The sequence below is a fragment of the Osmia bicornis genome, chromosome 2 (assembly GCF_907164935.1).
Source record: "Osmia bicornis bicornis chromosome 2, iOsmBic2.1, whole genome shotgun sequence".
NCBI lineage: Eukaryota > Metazoa > Arthropoda > Insecta > Hymenoptera > Megachilidae > Osmia > Osmia bicornis.
This window is the reverse complement of record NC_060217.1, coordinates 13,395,239-13,421,523: the sequence shown is the minus strand read 5'-3', so window position 1 is coordinate 13,421,523 and position 26,285 is coordinate 13,395,239. Positions and strand designations below refer to the sequence as shown.

Below are 26,285 nucleotides of genomic sequence, written 5' to 3'. Positions count from 1 at the left end.
AATATTTTCGAAGCAATCTTTAATATAGCAATAAAGTCAGTCTTACAATAATAAGCCAAAAATACAATCTATATATCGAGCTTCCGGAGGACGGGCGAAATATGTATTTACTTCCTTTGTAATGCATACCCTTTATGGAAACCTAATTTTAGGACTACGAAAGAAATCGTGTTTCACAGGGAACAGAAAACATACGCTCTTTCGCCCGGACCCCTGAAACGAATTTTACAATTTTACACATAATTATATGGATGTATCACGTTGCGAAATTGTTTTTGTTCTCCCACGATACAGGTCTTGATGAACGAAAAAAATATAAGTAAAGGCATGGAAAAGAATGTACGTAACACCGCATTATTTTAAATGCAGTAAGGGGAATGATATTGTTGGTCATATTGTTGAACTTTCATTGCATCCTAGCTGAAAGATAAACGTTGTGAGGAGTGTATATTTTTGAGTCGTTCAGTGCACTGAACAATGCCAGATAACGATAAGTTAAAACAAAATTGAAATGTAGATATTTGAAAATAAATCCGTAATTAAGGCCCAATATTAATCCTTGAATTCATTTTCTAAAAGAGACTATTTAATTTAAACATTTGTATGGGTTATGGATCGACCCGGCTCCACAGTTCAAAGGTAAGCAAACTGCTAAATAATTTTTTTTACGAATTTAGCTACAATAATTAAACAAAATTCTTTATTATTGACTTCTGTAAAATACCGATTGTAATAATTCTATCTACGAATCATTGGAACAATAATATGCCCATGTCTAGCACCCTTCGTAGCCGAGAGTAATGCGCATGCCGTCTGTTGACCATCATGGCGCTGAATAGAAACAATTTAAAAAACTTCTTTGTAATAAAACCTTATTAAATATATCGAGCATTAATTACAGATGATCTAGGACATTGATAAACAAAACTCAACCTAACCGAAACTATGACCAGGATTATAGGGAAAACGATCGATACAAATGCATAGAGATATATTATAATATAATAGAGTTATTTGATGAAACATTTAAAGCCTTACAATAAAATATACAGCAAGATGTGTATCGTCGCGTGTATGTGTGATTGAAATGTATGTATGTGTATCATGTTCTCGCGCAGAGAGAATAATATATTTTACGTCACACGTCAAATTTAATACACGTGTTCAAAAGATGCGTCTCAAAATATGCAGTTACGTTCACGATTCTTTTTTTTTCCTTATCTATTTTTCATTTTTTTTTTTTTTTTTTTTTGCGATCTTTCATTTATTTCTATCTTTTTCCCTTGTTCTTGTTAACAGACAGAGAGATTGATACATCTTCAAGACGAGATATAGTACTTTGTGTACTCTAGGACTGAGAGACTCGATACGGCAGTAGTAGTAGTAGTAGTAGTAGTAGTAGCAGTAGTAATAGTAATAATTAATAATAATAATTAATTAATTAATAATAATAATAATCATTCTTATAAATTCTTACATTTCTTCGCACCGATAACGTTTCGAAGAATGTCATCGACTTAATTTAACATTATTTACTCATTTATTTATATTTATATTTATATATATAATATGTATAGCTCCCCCTCGTTCGCAACTTTTTTTTTTTCATTTCTTTCGTCATAGTGATCTTTTCATTAATATATAGAATATTTTCGGTATACAGAACTAGTATCAAATTCTAACAGAATCGAACTACGTAAAAATTGTTCCAACCGTTTTCGGAAAGATATGCATTTCACTTTGCATTACAACGCGCTCCTTTTCCCGAGCCAAGTTTTCTTTTTTCACTTTTCCTTTGTTTTTTTTTTTTATTTTTTTCGTTTTCCTACTACCCTTTCTATTTTTTGTTTTATCGATCGAGCTAAAATTCTCAAGCTTCGCATCTCACACTCCTACAAAATCTTGTTTCTCTCATTTCATCATCATCATCATCATTATCATCATCATTAACCATTTATGATTAGGAAATTCATTCGCCTTTGTTTAATAAATCGATCGCACCATATCGTGTACTTTTTCTCGTGTTTAAATTATATATAATTATAAATCCCAGACTTTTCGTTCGATTAATTACAAAAATAAAAAAAAAAAAGATTCAAAGAGTCACGCTTTCTCATTTAACCATAATGCATCGAGATATATTTGATTTCTCACAAAATTCGTACATAGAAAAACTAAGGCATTTTCTTCTCGTTTCGCTACACAAAGAAATTATTATTATTATTATTACAAGGTAGAGATCTTTGATTTCAACACCAAGTTAAAAGCATGCCTCGCTAGATTGAATTCAATAATTCTAAACATCCACTTAAACATTAATTTTAAAAACGAACTGGAATATATTTATAAAAATTCATTTAAAATAACAGCTTCAGTTTTGTACAGCGATTCCAGTATGTCATCTGTTAAAAAATTCATTAAAAATGTTATAGTAAAACGAGTGTAATCGTTGGTGAATCGTTGCAGAAGTTATCAATCTTAAAATTCGAATACAAAGCGTGTGAATAAGTGGTTTTCATTCTTTTAATTAGAAAAATTCAACGATTATGCTTACAGCATTTTCAGGCAGTTAGGCGATTTAATACTTTCCATGATTTTTTTTTTTTTTAAACAGACTTATCTAAAAATAATGAAGAGAATATATTCTTCGACTATTGTGTTCGTTTAGGCTAGCACAGTTAAAAAACGGTTAAGTTAAATATTCGGTTAGAGTCTTGTCTCGATATTAGTCATTAAAAAACACGAGATACACGTGGTAAAAAAAAAAGTAAAATACAGTCATTCATATTATCTTTCAGCTTTTCTTTAGGAGTTTTTCCTATACGAGAGCTTTCCCCCATTATGTCTAAAAAGCTGATCATCAGATTATCATCATACTCTATTAAATTACAGTAAATGGACTATTATAGTAGTGTAAAATATTACTGCATATACAGTATATATATCGCAGCAGCAATATAGTAGTCGATGCAAGTAGATAAAGTAGCAATCTGCTAGCTGACTCAAACCCATTAGGACGATCTTTTCATTTTTACTGATCACTTTTTCTTATATTTTAAATGTTTTCGATAAAGTATATCTAAGCGAATGATATCAGGAAAAGAAAAAAAAAAAAAGAAATCGTCCAAATGAATTGATGGCATCCAGCAGAGAGCATTCTCTCTAATATACGTATGAAAAAATCAATCAATATATGTGTTTTGGTCAGTGTGAAAAAATAAAAATAATCAATTCTTATACTTCGTAAACTACTGTGGACCACGTCGAGATTGATATTTTGCAATTGGTTGCTTTTTTGTCTCCCTCTGCCTCACGCCCTCTCACTCTTGTAAACACCATCGAAGAGAATTCTCATTGAGATACGCGGATATGAATTCTTATGGGGGAGGTGAACGAGCTTGCCTTATCAAACCTGATTAAGCGTTTGTAAAAATTTGTTCCTGTTCTTCCTTTTTCATTTTTAAACAAAAGAAAAAAAAATTCTCTTTCTGTAGATTTGTTTTCATCTGCACACCAACATGGCTTTTTTTCCCCATTAACAGAGTAGATCTTTTTGATCGGATGAAGCCTCTGTCGTGCAGCAACAACGTAGATCTCTCTGAACAGCGAGTAGAATAGTTTAGAGTAGTACTTTTTACCTGGAAAATCTTGATGTTCGCGGGTTTTACACATTTGTAATATTTATATATATATATATATATAGATTTATGTATATATATACGTGTATTAGAATTAATTAGCGCCGCTAATTCAGCTCGATTCTTTTTCTTTCGAATCTGAAAGCAAAAACAAAGAGGAGGCTCGTCAATCGAGGGGATGAATTATACTTTAAAAGAATGGAAATATTCGAAAGAAGATGGAATTTGAATATTTCCAATGTTTCTGGGTGTGCACAGCACAGAGAACTATAAAATCGTTGGTCAATTGATCGAGGAACGATACACACAATAATTTAGAAGTTTTGTTCGTTTTATTTACCGCTATCGGATTTGTCTTCGGATGTGCCGTTTGTCAGTTCAGGCTCTTTCTTCTTTTCTCCTTCCTCGGACTCGACGCTCGGCGCTTTCTTCTCTTGGCTCTCTTGGCTGGCTGCTTTCTTGTCTTTCGCTTTTCCCTTGGCCGGAGTAGCTGGCTTCGGTTTCGGCTCGAGACTCGGATCCAGTACGATCTTACCAATGTTCTTGCGGTCGTGCATCTTCTGCATGGCTTCCGGCACGTCCTCAAGAGCCCACGTTGAGTCTACTACCGGCTTTATCTTACCCTCGTTCCATAACGCGAACACCCGTTCCACTGCTTTTCGAACGGACCCGTGGCTACCCTGCTGATACATCAGGTGACGGAGATTCAAACCGGACAACGTTTTGTTCTCGTCGAACAGCTTGATGGGCGATACTTTGTCCACCTGCCACCACTGCAAAAGGAAATGTAATATCGTCAGTTGATTATCGTATGAAATTATTAATTGATCTCAATAATCTCCTCTCTGTTAAACAAATTAAAACGCTTTCCAGAAAATTTCAATCCCCACACGGATAAAACGTGTATATTTTCAAAAATTGAATTACGATGACATACTGATCGTGCTGCCGAGAAGAAACTCTTCGTTTCACCGGTGACAACGTTGCTAGAACCGTAAAGGATGTATTTCCCCATGGGTTTCAGCAAGGCGTATCCCTTGTTGCATTCTTCGCCGCACAAGCAATCCAGAACTATATCCACGCCCTCCGGAGAGATCCTATATAAAAGGGAATCGAAATGAGTGATAAAGAAATGTGGCAAGATAACGCATAGAAGGAAGATGATCACGATGACTTATGATCGCATAGGACGTACTTCCTGACTTCGTTGGTGTAATCTGTACCGCGTTCCAAGAGATGATCGATGGTTCCAGCAGCTTTCAGAGCTTCGTGCTTCGATTTACTGCATACGCCAAAAATCGTCACATCCTTCACGGTTTTGGCCAGTTGAACCACTGCTTGGCCCTGAAACAGACGATTTAGATAGAGGTAGACGTAAAGACGAGCAATATTACAGATAAACTTCGCCCATTAATTTCTAACACGTAACCCTTAATCCTCTGACGGGGTGAATTGAAGACATTTTCTAAAGTCTTTGGACAGCGAAGAAGACAGAACGCAATATACACACGCCGGTAGAAAAAGAAAGGAAGGAAAGGGGGGAGAAAAAAATCGAGGGAAGCTGCTGGAGATTTTCAACAGAAGCAGCATTCATTATTTCCAAGAATCGAGAGGAGCTGACCACGGTGCTCTTCTTCTTCTTCTCCTCTTGTGTCTGCTCCTTCGCCTGTTGTCGAGAATTCGATACCCAATAACGTTGACCAATCCCAGCAGGCTGGAGAAGCCAATGAGAACTCAAGGGGAAGAGCAGCAAGAATTTAAGAAAACGAAAAGCAAAAAAATGAGAGAACGGTCCGAGGGTCAGAATGTTAAGAAGCCGTTTTAAATTGTACGTCATAAGAGGAGATGCCGAAGAGAGCATCTGTAAAATGCTTTCTAGCTCGTTTTTCTTTCAATCATGAACATCGATGAAATAATTGACTATTGATTTCGGTTGAAATATGAAAAGGAAGCAATGAAGTTGATTACTGTGATATAATAACCCAAATTGGATCCCTTTGTATATTCCTAAATTATCGTTGATGTTACACCATGGCCTTAATTAACTTGACGCGTTAATTACAATTTAGTAACAAAGATTGCTCACTGTTAGCTCGTCTTTAACGAGTTATATCAAGTTCAGAATTTATAGAATCATTGCAGATATTCAGGGAATGTGTACGTAGAAAGGGAAGATATGAGTTCACAGAGGGAGGTAAAAAGGGAGAAAAGAGGGAAAGTCCGACGCGTGATCAGGAAATGCAATTCTTCGAGTAAAGTGCTTTTTCCACTTCTCCTTGTCTACGTGACTCTGTTTCCGGTTTAAATCTTCTATTTCGATGATGTATATCTCTCAACACCGGAGGAATGTACAATTTCCTACGCAGTCATAATTTTTACCAAAAGATGGAAGTATTTTTGCAAAAATATAAAATGAAATGCAAAGACTACCCCTAATATTACCCCAAAGAATTTATCGAAATCCAGTAAATCCCAGCGTCATCCTTAACCCTCTCTTTTCCCAGTTATTCATATCGACTTTCACCCCAAAGCGGCGGAGAGACCGGAACACCGATAACTCTCTCGGTCTCTCGACGTCACACGACCGTCTCGAAGAATTTCTCATTAACGCGTCCACCCGAATTCCCTGATATCCTAAAAGCTCGCCTACCGTGTCGGGGTTTTAGCGAACGGCAGGAGACAATGGCGGTTGACACGCAAGCGTGTGCTTAGTTATTCGGTAAACAACAGGTCGAATAACAATGCTTCTACGTTCCGGAAGCCGGAGACGCGAAATCGAATTAAAGCTGTTCGTGTGAACGAAGCTTAAGAGGCAAACGCGCACGAACACGAGCTGACGGCGATGGTATGGGTCTCAGACGGGCGCGGCTCGTGACGGTGGTCGATGAGAGAACGAAGGGTTGCCAGGCAACCCTCACACCCCCGTCGTGTGCCACTCCTGCATCCACCATCAGCCAGTAGCAGCATCCCCTGTACAATTTCCTCTCCTCGTCTCAACTTCCAATGGTACAAAGAGAGGGATGAGAGATACACTCCGGTTCAGAAGTCACCTTTAGTATAAATGTGGATTACATTGAACCTTTGATTATTTCTTTCATACATCATCAGATAATCGTAACAACGATGCATTGTATTACACCTAAACAGAGAATTTTCGATGCTGCATAAATTCTGACTTGTAAATTTAATCCTCAAATTGTGACGGCTGGATCAATCCTGACCTAGACCTGCGAAACGTATACATAGTCTAAAATTAGATATTGAAATTTCGTAAGAAAATGAAATTGTTGGTATTTCAATGGTACATGGTTTAATGTAAGATTAACAAGTGTCCCGTGACTTCTGGACGGGGGTGTATGTAGTTGGTGAAGTCTAACCTGTTGAACCGTATTGATCCGGACGTTTCTGGTGCCGCCTTCTCCTTCGACGACATTGAGAGAGAAAGCGGTCTGCGGATGACTCGAGCAGACTCGAGCTCGCGAAGGGGCAGTAACCTTGCTCTCCTCTCTTCTCTCTCATTCTCGTCGTGTTCAGCTAATTAACGCGGAACACCGCGATTCATCCCATATAGTCTTTTTCCTTTACGATTTTACTCGAGATATGATTTTCACAGGAGATAACAACCTCGATAGGTTTTCACCTGTCTAGGGGATTTTAGCTAAATCATCGCTATGATTACCCTCGAGCTTTTGTAACGAAGAATTCAAATCATTTCAAAGATTCGCCGTGTGACAATGAACTTGTTTTATCGTTAAAAGAGAAACTTACCACACCACCGCCGGCGCTGTGAAGCAACAAACTTTTGCCAGGCGTCAAATTGGCCAGCTCGAACAGCAGCATATAAGCAACGGTATAATTCATCGTCATCGCAGCAGCATCGAGGTAGCTCATTCCAGCTGGTAGCGCGAAAACGGATGTTGCTGGTACAGCAACCAGCTCCGCCCACGCTTTGTGATCCGGAAGTGCAACCACTCGATCGCCCACCTGAAACAAGTAGCCAAATGTTTCCTGTCGGTTAATTTTACTTCGTTAGGATACGATATTCTTATGAAAAGGGATCGTGTATAAACTCGTAGCTGTGCATTTTTACCCCAGTCATACGCTACGAGTCTACTTTACACCGAGCAAAGAATTGAAAATCCCTGTTCTCGAAGAGATCATCCCATAAAGCGACGGATAAACGAATAAAACGGAAAGAGAAGCAAACGATCGGCTCCTTATAAACGCAACAATGCTAAGAACTCGAGGAAGCACGAGAGGGAGGGTCTAGAATAGGGCGCGTCCAGTACCGCGAAGAAACGAACTTGAATATTCCATCTGGAAGAGAGGAGAGGAGTATGCTCGAAAAAGCTTCGCTACGCAGCTTTCTTCTCTCTTCATGGCCGGTCGTTTACACGTGCTGCTCGGATATCTGACCCTAAAGCCTTAAAGCTAGGGAACCCCCTCTTCCCGTGACCTCGAGGAGTTTCGCGAGTCGCGAAAATAGATCACCCCAGGGTGAAGAACGACAGAGGAAGGAAGGAAGGAAGGAAGGAAGGAAGGAAGGAAGGAACGCAGAGGGGGTTGGCGGGAAGAGAGGGTCTTTTTCCTGCGTCGCGACGTCTTCGAGTCACGGACTCGGAAAAGTACCGTGGGACTCCACCCTTGCGGAAAGATTAGTGGGTGAAAAATTCAAGGACGAGGTGAACGCGGAACGGTTATTTCGAGCAGATCGTAAAAGTTCCTCCAGGGAAGTTGCTTACGACGATCGAATCGATAAGGATTTTTTATCCTTTTTAAGGATTTTCAACGATTTACAATTGAAGGGTAAAAAATTTCAAAGTACGGATACAACTCATGACTATTTAACTCCTCTTAACTGATCACCCTGTGCATATCTTTCTATCGCTAACAATCCCATAAAATATGCACGAGTGACGTGGAACGGGAGGATGAGACGTAAAGAGCAGTTGCTCGATACGATAATAAATGCAAATTGAAGCGAGCGTAACTCTCTTTTTTTCCCTTGTACTACCGTAATATCCTCCCGTCGATAGTTATTCCTTTGAACGCAGACCGATTCCCATCGATTTTTCCACGGTCGCCAACAGGCAAAGAGGCACGTCTGTGCAATATTTTCCCCGAGACACGGCGTGCACGTTAGGAAAATATTGCGTCCACAAAAGAAAAGCGACGTTCCCCAGACGGGACAGACGTTATTATCTTGTTAAACCGTGTTTCTTTTAAGGAGGTGCTCTTAACTCTCGGCAATTCTTATCGCAAAAAGCTATGGAACCTCAAGATTTCGATGGTCCTTGTTTTTAACCCTTTTGTTAATCAGGTAGGCATTTTCTTTTGGACGCTTTTGTTTTTAGGTTTCCAAGGAAATAATCAAATAGATCTCACTCGTCAAAAATATCCGTATAGACTTATTGTTAGTCATAGTTTATTACGTATTTGTCCTCGATTGTCAGGTTCAGTTTTATCATTTTATCTTCCCTCGTAAATTCAACGTCCCTTACAAGATGACCCAATAAAATCACCCATGCCCACTGTTCACGTCGCAGTGACAGAACCCCCGTTTATACGTAACTGATAATCGTCAACGAGCAATCAGTGATACTCGGTACCAATTAACGCGAAGAAATAAATTCATATCAGCTCCATTTAAAAGCGAGATATTTTTCAGAAATCAATACTCTTTAATTTTGCAAGACGCACGAATGTTAAAAATATCTTGTTAACGAGAAATCAATTGTAAAAGAAAGCTCATTGGTTAACTTACTTTAAAGTTCTCCACGCCCTCGCCAACTTGTTCGATGTCACCTGCGCACTCGGATCCCATAATAAAAGGAGTTTTCGGCGGGGAATCGATAGCACCCTGTCTGGCCATCAAGTCTTGGAAGTTCAATCCACTGAAAAACAAACAAACACACACGTTTCTAATAAACCGTCAATTTAATCGACAGAGGTAATTTTTATTTCTTCAAGTTCCTGTTAAATTTCCACCTGCGATTTTGGGACAGTCTGTACAGGTGCAATCGCGAATACGATCAATAGTAACGTTGCCTGCGTGACGGACCGATTATTCTATAATGCGTCGGGACAAACGCGTGTCAAAATATAATTACCGTCAGTTATCCAAAAAAAAAAAAGTGAAAAAAGAAAAAGGTAATGATATACAATAAGTAGACTGTATCAGTGACCCTTCCCGAATAGGTATCCTAGGGTGCACTCGCCTTTAACAGGGTTTATCCGGTAATTTCCTCGAAATGAAATGACTAAAAAATAAGTATAATCGTAATACGATGACATAATGGTAGCATTAGATGATTGTAACGGTATTATATCATATCAGTTACAATATTATAAATACTTCAGTTACAGTGTCACGAGTGTTTATTAATAGCAGGTGTTTTTTATCTCTGTAAACTTTATGGAATTGAAACCATTTGATATTTAAGCTTCTTTCATTCCGTGCAACAGTTCCCCGGGCAACAATATGAATAAATAATGTTATTCGACGGAACACATTTCCAATGAATACACATAATGCGGTTTTTCCAGGAAAGTACAGGCGTCGAAGCAAGGAGGCTTTGATAAAACGTATTTCATGGTCGACATCGAGAGAGGCGGCAGTCGCGCGTTGCGTGCGACGCCAGGCGTCGGAGTCTAGGCGTCGTGGCGCCTCGACGTTACCCCTCTGTCTGTCAGTGGGATCGCAACGCGTAGGGTAAGAAACTCGAAGGTAACCGCACACGTGTATTTATATTGCACGCTCTTGAAACCTCCTATTTCAGCCCTCTCTATGTACAGGGTGTTATAAAAAGTAGCGTAAGAGAAGAAAAGAAATTTTTATTTTAATTTTACATATGTTACTTGTTAAGAGGATAAAAGTAACCGAGTATTGCTGATGTTATTAATATTCGAAAAAAGAATTAAAAATAGCAGAGACGCACCTGGGCTCCCATAAGACGATTTTGCATCTAAGAATGCAAGAATGTTTACTTGAATATTAATCGATGTAAATGCAAATCTAAATTAGTTATACAAGATTTAATATTAATTTCATATATTTTTTTATCTCAGGGCCGACCCTGAACAATAGCTGCAACATTTGACAGTTTCCTGCGTCAATAATTTTAAGCACGAACGAAACACGACGATAACATCCCAACCATATGACTCACTCTGCTGATGCAAGTTGAGAAAAGCCTCGTATCAGTTGATTCTTTCACAGTGCATTTTCCTGCGAGATGCATCATAAAATTTTATCACTCGCACACGCGTAATTTCCTGCTAACAATCGTCGCGATGAATCACTGCACTTGAATCGAGAGAAACTTCGTACAAGGTCATGTATTCGGAGTACAGTAATATTATTCAAATTTCCTTCAATTACGCGCGGCTGTTATAAATTAACGCTCCATTTTTCTAAATTTCAACTTAATTTAACTGGACGTTTATCAGAGAAAATCTGACATTCTCAGGTAAAAAATAGCGTCAACGTTTCTGTCAGGGGTAGCCATAGAATTTCCACGAAATCCATTAAATTCGCGTCCAAGTGAAACGTAACACGCGTCAATTGTCATTTCCCCCGGGACCAAATGTCGATAAATCCAATGTCCGTCGAATTAATGAGTTTCACCGATGATTCGTTGCATTCGATGTACTTTCATGCGAGAACTTTGCTTTCGTTACGAGTGCCAGACTCCTGGTAAATGACATGGAAATGAATGTTGCTTGCTTTCATCGAATTTCACGGCGAAAAGAAAGAACTTTTGTTCGTGCTTCTGACAATGAGCAAACGTGTTCGAGGAACTCGTTCAACTATCCGTGCTATCTTTCTTTGAACGATTCGTTCATTTTTAGTACCGTGCGTTCAATTATACGAATCAAAAAGATAAATTAACGAAGCGAACAATTAAAATCTTAACAGGATTTCGTATTTGAACCCTGAAACACGTAAACCAACGTTGATCCTAGAATCAACAGAAAAAGATACGAGTTTACCCTTAAACCAACAGCATAGACAAATATTAAATACACAAGAGTATACACCGTAAACCTACTAACACCTGGACATACAGCAAAGAGAAAGAGGAATTTTGCCAGCAGTAATTAAGATGAAATTTTGAAGAAAAAAAGACTCTACAGTTCTGCATAATAAACGGACTTATATACATATTTCTCGTTATTATCATCAGTAACCGGATAGGTTGTACGTGATTTAAGGCCGATCGCGTGACACGAAACATTTTCATTCAGAGGAAGAGACGCTTAATCGGCAATTACATTCGGCAGTAGATTTATCGCTCGTTGTTTTCAATCGCGCTCGACGTCGTTCAACGACTCCGCTTGAAAACAGGCTTTATTCAATCTGATCCTGAAATTGAATTACGGATAAACCCCCTTCTATAACCATGTTAAATCAAAGGCGTGCAATTCATTTTCCCTGGTTAGAAAAATTAAAAAAAAAAAAAAAAAAAAAAAAAAAATGACTGGCTTTCGATCGCAAAAGATTTAATTTATTTAGGTTTGGAATTTGGAAAGTTACGACGTAGGTAAGATAATTATCAGCGGATAAAGATTTCGAAAAATGCACCGACGCTTACTTCGAAAGTGAAATGCAACACCGTTTTCGTTTCCCCTTGATATAACTGGCAACAAGCTGTCGCGTGCAACTGTGCAACCCACGGTTTTAAGTTCTCGCTGTCAGAAATAACGCAGTGCCACAATGTCGTCGGAACAGGATGAGTAACGCACGCACTATTTGGCAAATATTTGTGCGGTAAAATTTCTACCATCCGCCGCGAGAACGTCGTGAAAGTTGAGTATAAAATTTCGACCGACTTTGCTTGAAAAAAAACGAATGCGCGGTGCATAAATGAAAATTAGCCACTTTTCTTTGTGCGATTTCGCGCGTTTTCTGAAGCGTGACGCCAACCTGCTTTGTGTTTAATAATAAATAAGGAATACAAAAAACTTTGATTACTTTTTACTTTCATGTTACGAAACCGTCCGTGGTCTGATATAGAAACTAGAGCAACTTTGTTAAAGTTAATACAGAAACTTTTCTCACGACCAATAAAACATACATTCCAAGGGTGATAAAGTGAGTTAACGGAATCCAGCAGTTAGATGCACGACTATTCAGCGTTTCATAGCAGACAAAGTCATCCTATGCTCTTAAATCAATTGAAAGCAGCATTTAAAAACCCTAAGGAATAAAATGTAACGAGCCTCTCAGGCTTCCTCTATAGCGTGGTTCAAGAGGGTTCACGACTTACAAAATAAAAAGTATGATCATAGAAACCGAACTCCCGATTCACCAAGGTTCCCAACGGTGGTAGGGGAGAAAGGGTTCCAGGAGTTACGGGATTGCTACGTGAGATCGCGATCGCTTAATTCCTTGAAATTACATGGAACTGAGGGGAATAATTTTCTCCATTCTTGGCATCGACCAAATTGTACAGGGGAGGAGAAACCGTCGACATCGATGACGACGACATGCAACGACGCACCCCAGGGTCACGCACACCGTGTGCTCCGAAACGGAGATGACCATAAGAAGAAATTAGAGAAAGAAAGTAAAAAAGAAAAGGATAGTGTCTGGTACCATTTGCTTTAGGCTTTGGGAGGAACCTCTCCTTTTACACTTTCTTCAACCCTTTCGCTCCTACGATCATCTAGCGCGTATTTCGAATCGCTCCGCTTGATCGTTACAAAACGGAGCGTGAGAGAGGCGGAGCGAAGCAAAAGGAAGTGGTCGAGAGTGTGCGCGAAGGGCCAGGGTACAAAAGAAAAGGAAGAAGATATAAAGGAGAACGAGTACGATGAACAGCGTGAGAGTTAAACACGCGGTGTATGATTCGAGAGAGAGAGGATCGAGAAGCCGAACAACGATCGTGCGTGAGACAAGTGCGGAGAAAAGGAGAGCAGAAACGCGCGCGTTTAAGACCACTGTCGCCGTCGTTTCAATTGCTATTACACGCGGTTGTTACGTGATAAACGTACCAGGCGTACTTACCTGCTGCAACGTGGCCGGTGGCGGTCGCGATCGATCGTCGGAGAAGACATCGAGGCGCCAGTGAAACCATAATCTGCCGGTGAAATCACATGCACGAATCTCGCGTGACTCGATACACGTACGTACGTATATCGGGATTGATCGAGCTCGTGAATAAAACTGTACACCCGATTATCCGGCGACGCTTGTCGCGACGATTCCTGCGTATCGCTCGAGAAAGTGGAAATTGATTTTTAACACGCCGACATCGTGGCGTCGTTGCATCGTTGCATCGTTGCATCGTGGCATGGGGGAATTTGCAATCATACGCGTCTATGGTCATTTATCTAACGACACACCGTGTGCGTCATATGTATAAAGATCAGCAAAATTTCTATGGTGTTCCCAATGTCACGCATTAAATTAAAATCTTCCATCAATGGTGTTTTCCTGTTCTTAAGTCATCACTGTGGAACTTAGCGGTTAAGACGACGTTTACTTAAGACAATTAATATGCTTCTGAGTAGAAACGCATTACCGCCAATTATCATCCATAAAACTTCCATAGAACTTCCCAAAGCAACCGCGAGAAAGAAAATTAACACATTCGCGTACGATGACGTATATCCTATTTAAATAGCCCTTTTAAATATTTTCTGAAAAATTTGTTTTTAGTTTCAAATGACTTTTTCCTCGCTTTAATTATAAAATCCGATTGCTTCAGAAAGTATAAACTTTTTGTAATTTAAACGTACCTCCTGGGGGGCGCTACTCGAATCAAATTATTCGTTGGAATATTTTTTTACGTTTCAACTTGGTGTACATTTCCACTGACGTGTTATTTGATTTGGAGTAAGGTATTATTACTCCGGTGTCGTGCGGCTGACTTAATATAGTTTGCACGCGTAAGTGGTAGGATTATTAGTACAAAGGGTCGTGTTTCAACGATGGAAGTCATACACAAAACACGCGGCTACGAAACTTTGCTTGGCAAGAGAAACTTGTATCAGGCAGACGTCGTCGTGACGTTAGCGAGACGTTCCTCATTTGTTTACCACTCATTCTCCAATCGCGATTCTTTGTTTTCGCACTCTGTTCAGCTCAGATTGAAGCACTGTTCTTAACGAATCAATTATTAAACTGCGACGTAACAGTCGCAAACATTAATCTATATGCAACCTCGAACAGGAAAAATAAATGATTTTTCAACTATTGTAAAACGAGTCATGAGAATTTTACTGATGATAAATTTATTTATTTTATTTTATCACAGAAAAATAGTAATTTAAATAGTGCGATACTATTGTATTAAGAAGCATAAGGTAACCCCATAATTTTATGAAGGTCAGCTGTAAAAGAGGAAAGAATGGAAAAACACGGTTACAGAATGACAGCTTGAGAAAATACACGAGCAGTCCCCAATAATTATTTTGCACGATAGATGACCTCGCCGTCACCGAGGAGTTATCAATTGTTTTCAAACGGGGCGAGAATATCACCGATATAGGAGCTCTTTGTTACTTTTTATCAATACGCTTTTACTAACGCTCATTTTTAGGTACTTTACATACGTCAAAATACCAACTGAATTAATACCTCATTTAAAATTGGACCAAATGACTTGAGGTTTCTCGAGAAGTTATACAAATTAATTTGCTAAGATGTTTTAAAAAATTACAGTTTGTCGAAATAGTGAAAAAAGTGAAAAAACAAAAATTCCAAGCTTTTCTGTCTTCCCTTATTTTATCCAGCCATTGACCTCGACGAATGTTGAAGCACTCGATAACACGTAACATATTCTCAAGTGAAATTAATTGATACATCGATAAAAACATTGGCGGAAGAAAAATGAGTTTTTACAAGAAAAGCATGAAAGCCATTTCTCTTTGATAACTTCCAACTAATTGAATCTTCTTTTCCATAAGTATAATCAATCTATTCTCGTTCCTTCCCAGAATTTTTAAAAATTATATTTCTTGCTGCAAAGTGGAATTAGTGGTTGACGTTTCCCTTCCCTCGTCGTCAAAGGGCTATCCATTAATCCCCATTCCCGCAAGTTCCTGCCTGACCATCGATTCCTTTAAATCGATCACTCCTGTTCACAATTGGAACCCTGCTTTTGTCCCCTTTTGCATACCATTAGTGCGTTAATATCGTCGGTTCCACGTGTACATATACAGGGTGCTTCAATAAAATTCCGCAAAATATTTGTATTTCAATTTTTAGCATGCGATAGCCCACCCTAATTGCCAGAATCACCCTGTACACTAGTGGAATTAATTCTGACACTTGAATCAATTTAGCACAAATATGAAATAAAGAATATTTTTATGCAAAGTATCCAGAATTAATTCCACTAGTGTATATAGAGGGTGTATCGGTTACACCGTGTAGTATGAAGAGGAGGCACGGGAAACTAATTTACTCGAAGGAGCATACAGTAAAGGCAAAACCTAAAATAGATTCTTCGTCCTAACCCACCGAATGTCCTCGCATTTGTTACACAGGAAGTCTGTGGCATAGGATGAATGAGGCTACCCATCCCATACCAGTCACTTCCTTTTCTATTCCTACCTTTTTGGTAGCCATCTACAGCTGCTACTTACAGCCTTTTTCTCGCACCCGAATTTTTAATGTTGTACGTGATCCAGGATGATTATACAAGGGTTTGCTCCCTTCTAATTTTATTTCAGTCCAAAGCTGATGCATTTAAAAAAAATCTAGGCGGCCTACTTTTCTATTGAAAAAAGGGAAACTAACTGATTGTACGGTCAGGGATCTGGTTTTTCTTCCAACAACCCCTTAAAGTGAAATTTACCATTTGGTCTTTGTATTTTTAGTTGCGTGTTTGAATTTCGACTGGCTGATACGGAGGAAGAATAATCACTGGCGAAGCAACGCAGACGACAGCCATTTTCGAATATCAGGGCTAGGGTGAAAGAATTCGTCAACGACCTGAATAGCTCAATTGATCAGAACAGTCTGCCTGGCAAACGAAAGATCCGGGTTCGTATATCCTGGGGCGGGGGTCTGGTAATTCGACAAATCGGATCTTTTCCTGTCCACGTTACGCGTTATACAATTTGTTACGAATTTCGATAACACCTCGCTAAACTACGGGTATTTAGCTAACTGAAAAACAGAGGGATGAAAACCATTCGCGTCATCTTTGAAACGGTAGTACGGTATTTATCTTCGTGTTTTAATTACAAACAGATGTACATTATGTTAATATGTATTATTAAAATAGGAATGTATTATGACGTCCAACAACTTCAGACTGCGGTTATATTATAAAAGAATTATTTTAACTTGAAATCGATGTAAATTTTTCTTTCTTCAGACGACTCACCAGGTGCGTCGTCGGCTATTATTTATTAATCAACTATGAAAACTTACAAGTATCTATTCTTGATTCTAGCTACGATACGGGGACACCCGGTACATGATCGGGCCAGATGTAGACTGAGAATTGAAACGGTAAGAACAGCTGCGGGTCCAAACGTGAGCTGTTATTGTTTTTGTGAATCACCAGTGGGTAATAGTGGAATGTCAACAGAAGTGTCGCTTCTGTTCGACTGCGAACCATTTTACGTTCAACTTTCATGCAACTGTATGCAAGTGTTTGGCAGACTGCAAACGTGCAACTATTACGTGACCATTATGAAACCTGTTAACAAGAGAAAGGAAATAAGCGCTTTTCTATTTTCTCCTGACAAAATAATTATAACTTTCTGTTATTAGAATTTCATTTTAAATTTATATGATCACGAACGAAAACTGCTATCCTTAGTTTTTTTTATACAATTTTTTTAGAATGTGAAACAATAAAAAAGATTCAACTATTTCCCTCCGTATCTATGATCCAATTAATCAAACTTGAAAGCTATCATAAATATTCAAGCTACTTTCTGTTTTCTTTTTTTTAAATAAATGAAATAAAGTTAAAGTGTACGTATAATGTGTACTCGAAGGGGATAAACAGGCATGTGCTTGGCAAAGGAGAATCTGCTGAATCTCTAACAGAAGTCCAGTCTAAAAGGGTGGGGTTCGACTGACTATCAGGGGGTTCATGGTGTTCCATGAATTTCGTGCGCATGCATGTACAGGGCTGTGCGCGGGTGTGTGTCTGTGTATACAGGAGGGGGTGTAGAAAATACGGGTGTGGTTCGATCAATACGGACATCCCATGGATCTATCGGTGCGTGCCACACAGGTACAGAGCCGAGGTGAATCACCTCAAATTGTAACCGTCTATAAAAATTGCTCCGAACTTTCTATATCTTATAATAGAACTGAGAAAAATATATTACATTTTATGAAGAATAAAAAAAAAATGCAATGGACGGATATTCGGTGGGTAGTTTTACAGCCATACAGAATGTTCCTCTGTGTGCGTATCTCTCTGAAAAATCGACAGTAAAATGCGTTTGAAATGAGGCTTGCACCGAGAAGAGATTACGGTGTATATCGACTCCTGAATGGCACCCGTTCAGTTTCCCATAGCCGTGATATTAAGAGCTCGTTAAAGTGATAAACCCCGCTAGTCAGATATAATGGTGTCTTTCATTAAGCAGGTTGAAAGGTTGTACGGTAAGTTGGGAGCGTTAATACCGAAAAATATTCTGACGATCTATCATTCGTTTTTTGTATCATCAGTATTCCAGATGAAAATTTGGAAAATAATATCGTACGAAAAAAGATTGAAGAGATTATTGCTAATCAGATTAACGCCACACTTCCAAGTTTTCGCAACTTCTCATCTAGCGTGGAACTTTAAATAATAGAATTATATACGGGAAACTACACGCTTTAATCCTCTTATTGTAATCCACTTGCGAAGAAAGGGTAAACACGATTTCGAATTGATTTAGCAAACACGATAGTTTCAACTTGATTTTCACCTCGAGCGCTTACCGAAATCATTTTACAACGCTCGATGTTAATTAGAAAGTAAAATTCTTTAATTATCGTCATTATATTTAAATGAAAGAAATATTGCAGGTAACACTAAAGTATGATAAAATTATCGGTTAGTGTACCTAGATATTTTTAATGCAAATAAACAGGTGTACGACAAATATTTGAATATCAGTGGAGCAAGCATTATCGCTCGACCTTCTTTCAATTCCGAGATTGCGAAGGTGTTTCTGCAATTTCAAAAATACTACGCTCGAAAATCACCTGGTGTCAATGTACTCCGATATACTACTATAAAAATACACGCTGTAAACGTGCTACCTCATTCACCTACACGCTATAAATGTATCGTGCTAAAGAAGAACACGTTGTTAATGAACCGTGCTAGAACAACACATTAACTCGTACTTCATTTCTCTCGGTATACACGAAGAATCAAGCTCGTTGTTGAAGGTACACGCTTCACTTGTGACACACAACCTGGTGCACGGTCACGGCGTGGAAAATTACATCTTAGAAAAGCACGCGGATGAATTATCGCGTTATACTAATTCACGTCCAACGATGAATCTAAGCTACTCGTTTCTACTTGCACACCAGTTGCTTGAGTAACGAGCCTCATCTACGCTAGTACATTTTCAGCATCAAGTGCCAGAACGTTATAAATGCGATCGTGGACGAAGGTAAGGGAAATTTTCGTGTTTTAATGATACCAGCTCGTATTCTCTACATTTTTTTTTTACTAGTATTATATATTCAGGGCCGGCCCTGGGCCTAGGCAGACTGGGGCACCCTAAGACAATTTTGCGTCTAAGAATACAAGAGTAATGTTTACTTGAATATTAATCGATGTAAATGCAAATGCTTTAATGTTAATTTTATAAATTATATGTGAAGAGGACCCCGAAATCTCAGGGCCGGCTCTATATAGTATATTGATGGCAAACGATTTTCATTTGTAAAATCAGTTTTTACTCGGAGATATCTAAAAGAGCCATACTTAGAAAATGCTGTGGGTGCAGAAAAAAGAAAAAGGAAAATGAAAGAGTCAGGAATCGATAAAAGTTTCTTTGCAGCGTTATCAATTCTTCGAAAACAAACTCGAAGCAAAGGAATGCGCGTTCGAATAATACTACTTTCACCGAAACAATTTAATTACTGTACCCCGCGGTGTAAAATTATTCGCTTACGAGCGGTGTGAGTCATAAAAATATCATTTAACGTACACCGTTTCCACTTGAACGGCCGAATACTCCACGATATCAATTATGCATAAAGAGAATAAAAATATATATTTTCCTTGAAAAGGTGGTATTGCGCCAAGAATTTTATTTCAGTGCTCAGAGTCAACGGACTCTAGCTTTACAATAGACCTCGTATAATATTTCCCTTTTTTACAAAGATGATTTGAGAGGTTTAAAATGATTTGAAATGCGGATTCCACAGTAATAAAACAGCCCAGAAGGAAAAGACCGTTCTTTGTCCTACTCGTACCTTACCGAACTACATTCGCTTGAAAACTTTCTGAATACTCTCTATTCTCTGTACATATACCTTGAAACTTCTCTTTCTAAACTCCATACTTTTCAGAACGCATTGTGTACGCCCTTAAGAATACCCACCCCCACATACACTAACAAACCGCCATTCAGCTTACTACCTGGACCTTAACTTTTCGAACAATACAGTCACATTTTCGTGAAACTTCCTCTTAACTACATCGTGAATCGAAAGATTGTGGACAGTTTGAATTGAAATTTGAATTAAAATGAGCAGAGATCGTGGTACGTAACGTTTAACGCGACAACGATGCAAATACTATTTATAATTACTTTCATAAAGATCCCATTATTTCTCCTGTAATTACTCGAGTCTAATTATCCTGGAAATGAATACATTACTAACGACTGCATACTTAAATCCTCGTATTTCCGAACAGTTTTACGTTTAGTAAAATCTCATCGTTTAACATCCATTATAAATCATGGAAATTATCGATTGGTCATCGGCATAGCTAATTAACTTTTACAACGTTGACTCGCGTATCTGTAAACGAATCCCCATAACTCGATTCACGTGATTTTATTACCCCGCACTCGGGTTAAGTTTTATCTACCGACAATCCTACATGTATACATTACCTTCGTCGTTAACTTTATAGAAGGCGTCGTAAAAATTATCGAGTCCAATTCTCTGGATTTTAATGAAACGAACTTTTCAAGTACGCGATTCTTCCGTTACGTAAAGAAATAATTTAGACAATAATTGATTGTTATTAACGTCCGTCTGTCAGTTAATTTCCATCAATCTGAACGATTGAAAGAAAGGAAACATTGCTGTTCCTGTTCTCTCGAGAAGGGTACCCGATTTACTTTTTACTCTTCTCCACATCCGATGAACCACTTATACGACAGGCTACTTCCGGTTTGAACGGACGAACCTCGTAAGAAAGCAAAACGAACAGAAAGCTCCTATAAACATAGGTCTGTGATCATTCAATTTCTCAGATACTTGCAACAGTATCTGTTCAAAAAAAAACAAAAAAAAGGAACGATTTTCCTGGTAAATAACTTATCGTTCTTACATGGAAGAAATTAAAGATTACTCTTGTCTCGTTTTGGATATCTATACGTGTTCAAAAGTTCATCGATCGTAATATTACATAAATATTTATAAATGTATTTTTTTGTAGGAAAAATTTCACATAACTAAATCATTCAAAAATTACTCAAAAACAAAATTGAAAAAATGAAATAAAATTTGACAAAGAAACTAGGGCGCTATCTGTACTCAGAGAAAATTTTCTTTTCTATACAGATTAGTAATCTACAAGTACATAACAGAAAAATACATAGAATCCTGCTTGTTTCGTTCCAAGAAGGAAGAGAAAATTGAAAAGAAAACACCCTTTTATGATTCAAGTGCGCAATTCAAGTTACTATTACATAGAATACCCGAAACACTTGAAACTGTTAAGTAGAAGAAAAATTCCATGTCCAGGATGAATATCAACGAAATTTTCAACTAATTTTTCACTCAGCCAGCCATGACCTGGAAGTAGCCGAGCTTTCACTCTTCAACGGTGTATAAAAAATGATTAACACAAGAGTTATATTGCTCGTTGCAATAAATTGCATCTAGGATACAGAATGAATGGATCGCAATGGATTAAATAAATTTTCCACTGGTCGCATCGTTGAAATGGAACGAGTATGAAAATGTCCCTTCTACGATCATATTAACGAAAGATACCCCTCGATGCTCAAAGTTCTATGACTCAACAACTAGAAACGTTTCTCTCTGGTGATACATACATAGAAAGCGAGGCAGGGGTGCCAAGCGTAACTGAACACGTCTGTGTAGCCGACGCAGGCAGACAAATTCATTTGAACCAGCATTGGTAGTAGCGTGATATCTTTCTATGGGGGCTATTTTCTCATCAATCCCAATCGCTTTTATGAAACGTGACTCACGCGTGAAAAGGTCCGCACGCCTTTGGCGAATCTCCTCCCTCTCTCGTTTTGTATTCTCTCTATACGTGTGCGAGTCCTCACAGTGCGGTCATTTTGACACGAAACAAAAAATTAACCCTCCGTGTACACGCGATATCGCGTGGTCGTATACTCGACGCTTAAACGCGGATACAAATATAGAAGGTTAACGCAAAACCTTTTCTGTGTAAACAGAGAAAAAGAAGAGACGTCGTATACCTAGGAGCGTATATGGCTCCTTTTTTTTTCTTGTATTTTGGGATCCTAAAATGCTAACCTTTGTCGATTCGAAGGAACAAAAGAAGAGAACCCGTTCTTACGGAGACCTTCGTTGGTCAGCTGGGAAAGCGTGTTTATGCGAGAAATAATAATTAAACGTATGGTGTATAAGAATCTTCCTTATTTAATCCACTGTTACTTATTGCTAGGACTAATTTTTGGAACATCTGTTGAATTTTTTTTTGCATTTACTTGTGAGAGTACGGGTTTCACGATTGCTTTCTAAAGGTGAGTTTCAATCACGAGAAAATTCGACGATCTTTTTGTGTTAAAAAAAAAAAAATTTTCCTGGATAATTAGACATGGAACGTGAAATTTTTCATTAATTCCATTCCAATATTTATCATAGTAAAAATCTGTTTAAATTTAAAATAAAAAATTGTTAATTTTGATGCTACATTTCGCCAATATCGAACATATTCACGCTACATATATGTAGCGCGGAAATATAATTCTGCAGAGTAAAGCGTTCCCTAATATCATTGGACATGCATTAACGGCATGCACGGCTACCTAATAATCTTTTTTCCCACGTCTGAATTAATGGGATAGTACGTAGAGCTATCTGATGCGGTTTGCCAAAGTGCAGCAACATCCGATGTAATATACGCCGCGTAATCGTAATAACGTTTTAATTTTATTCAATTAACTTTCGCTGGTACGTATACGAATATATGTACGACGATCGGATATTGTGGATCTGAAATGGATGGAACGCAGAAATAATCCTCGCGGACATTACTACGCGATATAAGTGTAACGCGGTGGACGCAGTTGAACCGGCTTATCAAACTTCATTTTGCGTATCTGCGAATGCATGCACGGACGCTAAACACACAAATAAGTATTCTATAAACGTAGCTGCCTATTTAGCGCACAGACCGCGTTGCATCCTGATAAACGTCGGATAATACTTTTTCGTAGTGAAAACAGCAGCTGCTCTGTTTCATTAATACTATTCAAACGATATTTCTCAAGTATAATATCAATCCGAGACGTAAGAATGGATTTTTAATTAACGGTAGAGTTTCAAAGCTATGATATATTTTCTACAAATATGATATTAGAGTAAAGTCATAAGTGATTCTATTTGATACCAATCAAACACGTCTACGAACCAAGCTATCAAAAGTGTTCTTATTCAGATTTTTGTCATATTCCTTATAAAATTACTCATCCGTTCCATAACGTAGTAATGAAACTTTAATTACGAACATCTCAGATACCACGCCTTAAATTTCAAAGATGCTGGGGTATCGTAACGGTCTGCTTGTTTAGGTCGAAACCCGGTTATATTTTCTATTTTGTTTTCCTTTAGGCGATTCACCTCTGTCGGAACGAACAGATCGAATACGGTACGATTCAAATTCGAATATGGAGTTTACATTCGTTCAATAACGATAAACCGATTATCGATTATCCGTAGGAAAATCGATTAAATATATGTATCGGTAATAATTAAACGCTTAATAACTAATTAAATTAAATACATACAGTCAAAATGTTTGATTTTACCAACCGTCAATCTTAACCTCTCCCCTGTCGTTTGATTCGTTCAAATTCTATCTCGCTCATAGTCAATATTTATAAACACCGGTAACGTTATCGGAAGAATAAAATCTCTAACGTGATTACCATTCGATTAATCGGTTTATGAGTTTTATGATATTTCGAAATTATTTCAACTCGAAAATTAGCGGAAAGATCTTATGAGAATATAAAAAGGAGAAGAGATAGTACCTATGTATAAAAATGCAAAAGGTACTCACCATGCTTTGATTCGAATGAGAACTTCTCCCTCGGCGAGGGTGGGCTCAGGCTTCCTGAGAGCCTTGACACTTTTCAATCCGCCGAAACCATTGAGTACTATAGCCCGCATGTCCTTCGGCTCTGGCGTGGGTTTCTCTTCGCCGTTCTCCTTGGGTTTATCACCGTCGCCATTCTCCTCGACTTTCTTCTCCTCTTCTTTAGTTTCCTTCGGCTCTTCTTTTTCTTGCTTCGATGGTGCCGCCGCTTCCTGCGGGATCTTTTCACCCTCGGCGTTCGGGCTTGTTTCGTTCTTTTCCTCTGCCATTTTCTTTTTTAATTTCCTTCGTATAGCCCTTTTAAATTATCTCTTGTTTGATTCTTGATCGGTATCGTTTGAAGTGTAATAACGCTCCAAAAGAAGTTTCTCTTCTAGTCAATGGTTAAAAGTGAACAGAGAAAGAAAATGCTTTGGCAAGTCTACCCTACCACGTATCTAAACTTCAGCACGTCCGCACACGACAAGAGTTAACGTCGTTCTGCGCAATTTTCTGCCATAGCGCTAAGAACGCTTGGTGCCGGCTACGCCGGCCGGTGACGCGCGCAGTGTTGCCGTTGCTTAGCAACCGCGCGCCCCTTTCACTCGACCAATCAGAACATAGCTTCGCGCCCCACCATTGGCTACCACGTTAAACTACATCGCGTATAGTACGACAGGTGTCGCGAGTCATGGAACATTGCTGTTCGCGATTAAAAAAGTAGTCCCCGTCTATACAAATTTGTATTAACAAATGCATTTTCAATTAAAATTTTTAACGATTTATCATTTCGTTCATACTTATCGTATATTACTTTGAAATGCCATCTCTAATAGTCATATTTTATGGAAACAGATGCTGGAGTGACTGTAAAGATTTCCTACCAAACTGACGTTAAATATTGTTAAACAATAAAAGAATTAAATGATGTTATAAAAATAAATTTTGTAGATAAAATTATAGATGAATAATTTTCAAAATACGCTTTTTTATGTTATCAAATAGGCATAGGTATAATTTTAATAATCGTACAAACATAAAATATAAAATCAACTATTTTACTTTTGTATAGAGACACGTGTTACGTAAATAATTGATGAATAAAGTGAAAACTATACAAATCTAGTATTCAGATATTTAATGAATTTGATTAAAGACAAACCATGACTAAAACATTACGGTGTAAACATTAATTCGCAACAGAAAAGCATAACATCTAAGGGATACGCCTTTGTGTCATGAGTCACTAGTGTGGATGCGTCGAAGAAAAGCGATTTCTTTGGCTTTGATAGCTAATTGCGTCGTTAAAGAACAATGGAGAATAACCGATACTCATAAACATGTGCATTAACAATATTTAAAACCAAAGCTTGAATTGTATTTACAAATAGTATCGCAAAAGTATTGACAATAAATATCTGCTTTATAGTATAAAAATAAAATTAAATATTTTTTTCAAATTCATCTATGAACTTAGTTCGAAACGTTTGCAAATAAGTGCAAAGGATAATATTATAATTTGAAATCCATTGTAATAACTGGTAAAATCTTCTCATTTGTTGTAGAAAATACTAATGAAAATAATCAAATATGAAAACTGTTTTTAATTAGGGTAAAATTAATGAAATGGTAATGCAATATAACACGCGATTTTAGTTCTAAAACTCCGTTTCGTTTAGGATCCTTTTTCCTGAGTGGCAGACAGGAAAGTAGTGCCAGCAGACGACGCCCGAACGGCACGTGTATCCTTACGCCACGCATGCTATGTGTCACATCGTTACACATACACAGCCATAATTACATCCTGCATTTCCTTGAGCAAGCCTTTCGAAATTAAACTCTTGTTACCCTCTGTATACTTTTTTCTTACGTGTCAAATACATTTGACGAAATAAAAATAATATAATCCCTTTTCTCAGAAAAATATTAAATGTTTAAATTTGTCATCCCTTAACCAAATCTGATTTGGATATTTAATGTTAACAAACGAGTAGGCGATATCGAGTGAGCAACTTATATTTATTTTTCTTTATAATAGGACCTTTGGAAATTACTGGGTTAAAAAATAAAAGAATATAAGTGCAATCTATCAGCTATAGTGTATAAGTTTGAATTCCCGAAACAATTGGACCGAGTAATGAGAATCATGCATGAGTGCAATGAGGATGTGCTGATTGGGATGAAT

At 38.0% G+C, this 26,285-nt stretch overlaps 1 protein-coding gene and 1 long non-coding RNA gene across 2 annotated transcripts; one reads left to right on the top strand and one right to left on the bottom strand.

Moving 5' to 3' along the window:
- Nucleotides 1-2: 2 nt before the first annotated feature.
- On the bottom strand, nt 3-24,620 carry LOC114877183 (synaptic vesicle membrane protein VAT-1 homolog-like). The gene is made up of 7 exons (XM_029189427.2): nt 24,086-24,620; nt 9,403-9,532; nt 7,407-7,622; nt 4,834-4,982; nt 4,576-4,735; nt 3,979-4,411; nt 3-3,776 (listed from the first exon to the last, which is right to left on the bottom strand). The coding sequence occupies exons 1-7, from the start codon at nt 24,388-24,390 to the stop codon at nt 3,751-3,753; spliced, it is 1,419 nt and encodes a 472-aa protein (XP_029045260.1). The 5' UTR covers nt 24,391-24,620; the 3' UTR covers nt 3-3,750.
- Nucleotides 13,421-17,433, top strand: LOC114877184. Its single transcript, XR_003789527.2, has 3 exons — nt 13,421-13,765; nt 16,467-16,632; nt 17,048-17,433. It is a non-coding gene; the product is annotated as an uncharacterized LOC114877184 (long non-coding RNA).
- Nucleotides 24,621-26,285: the final 1,665 nt, after the last annotated feature.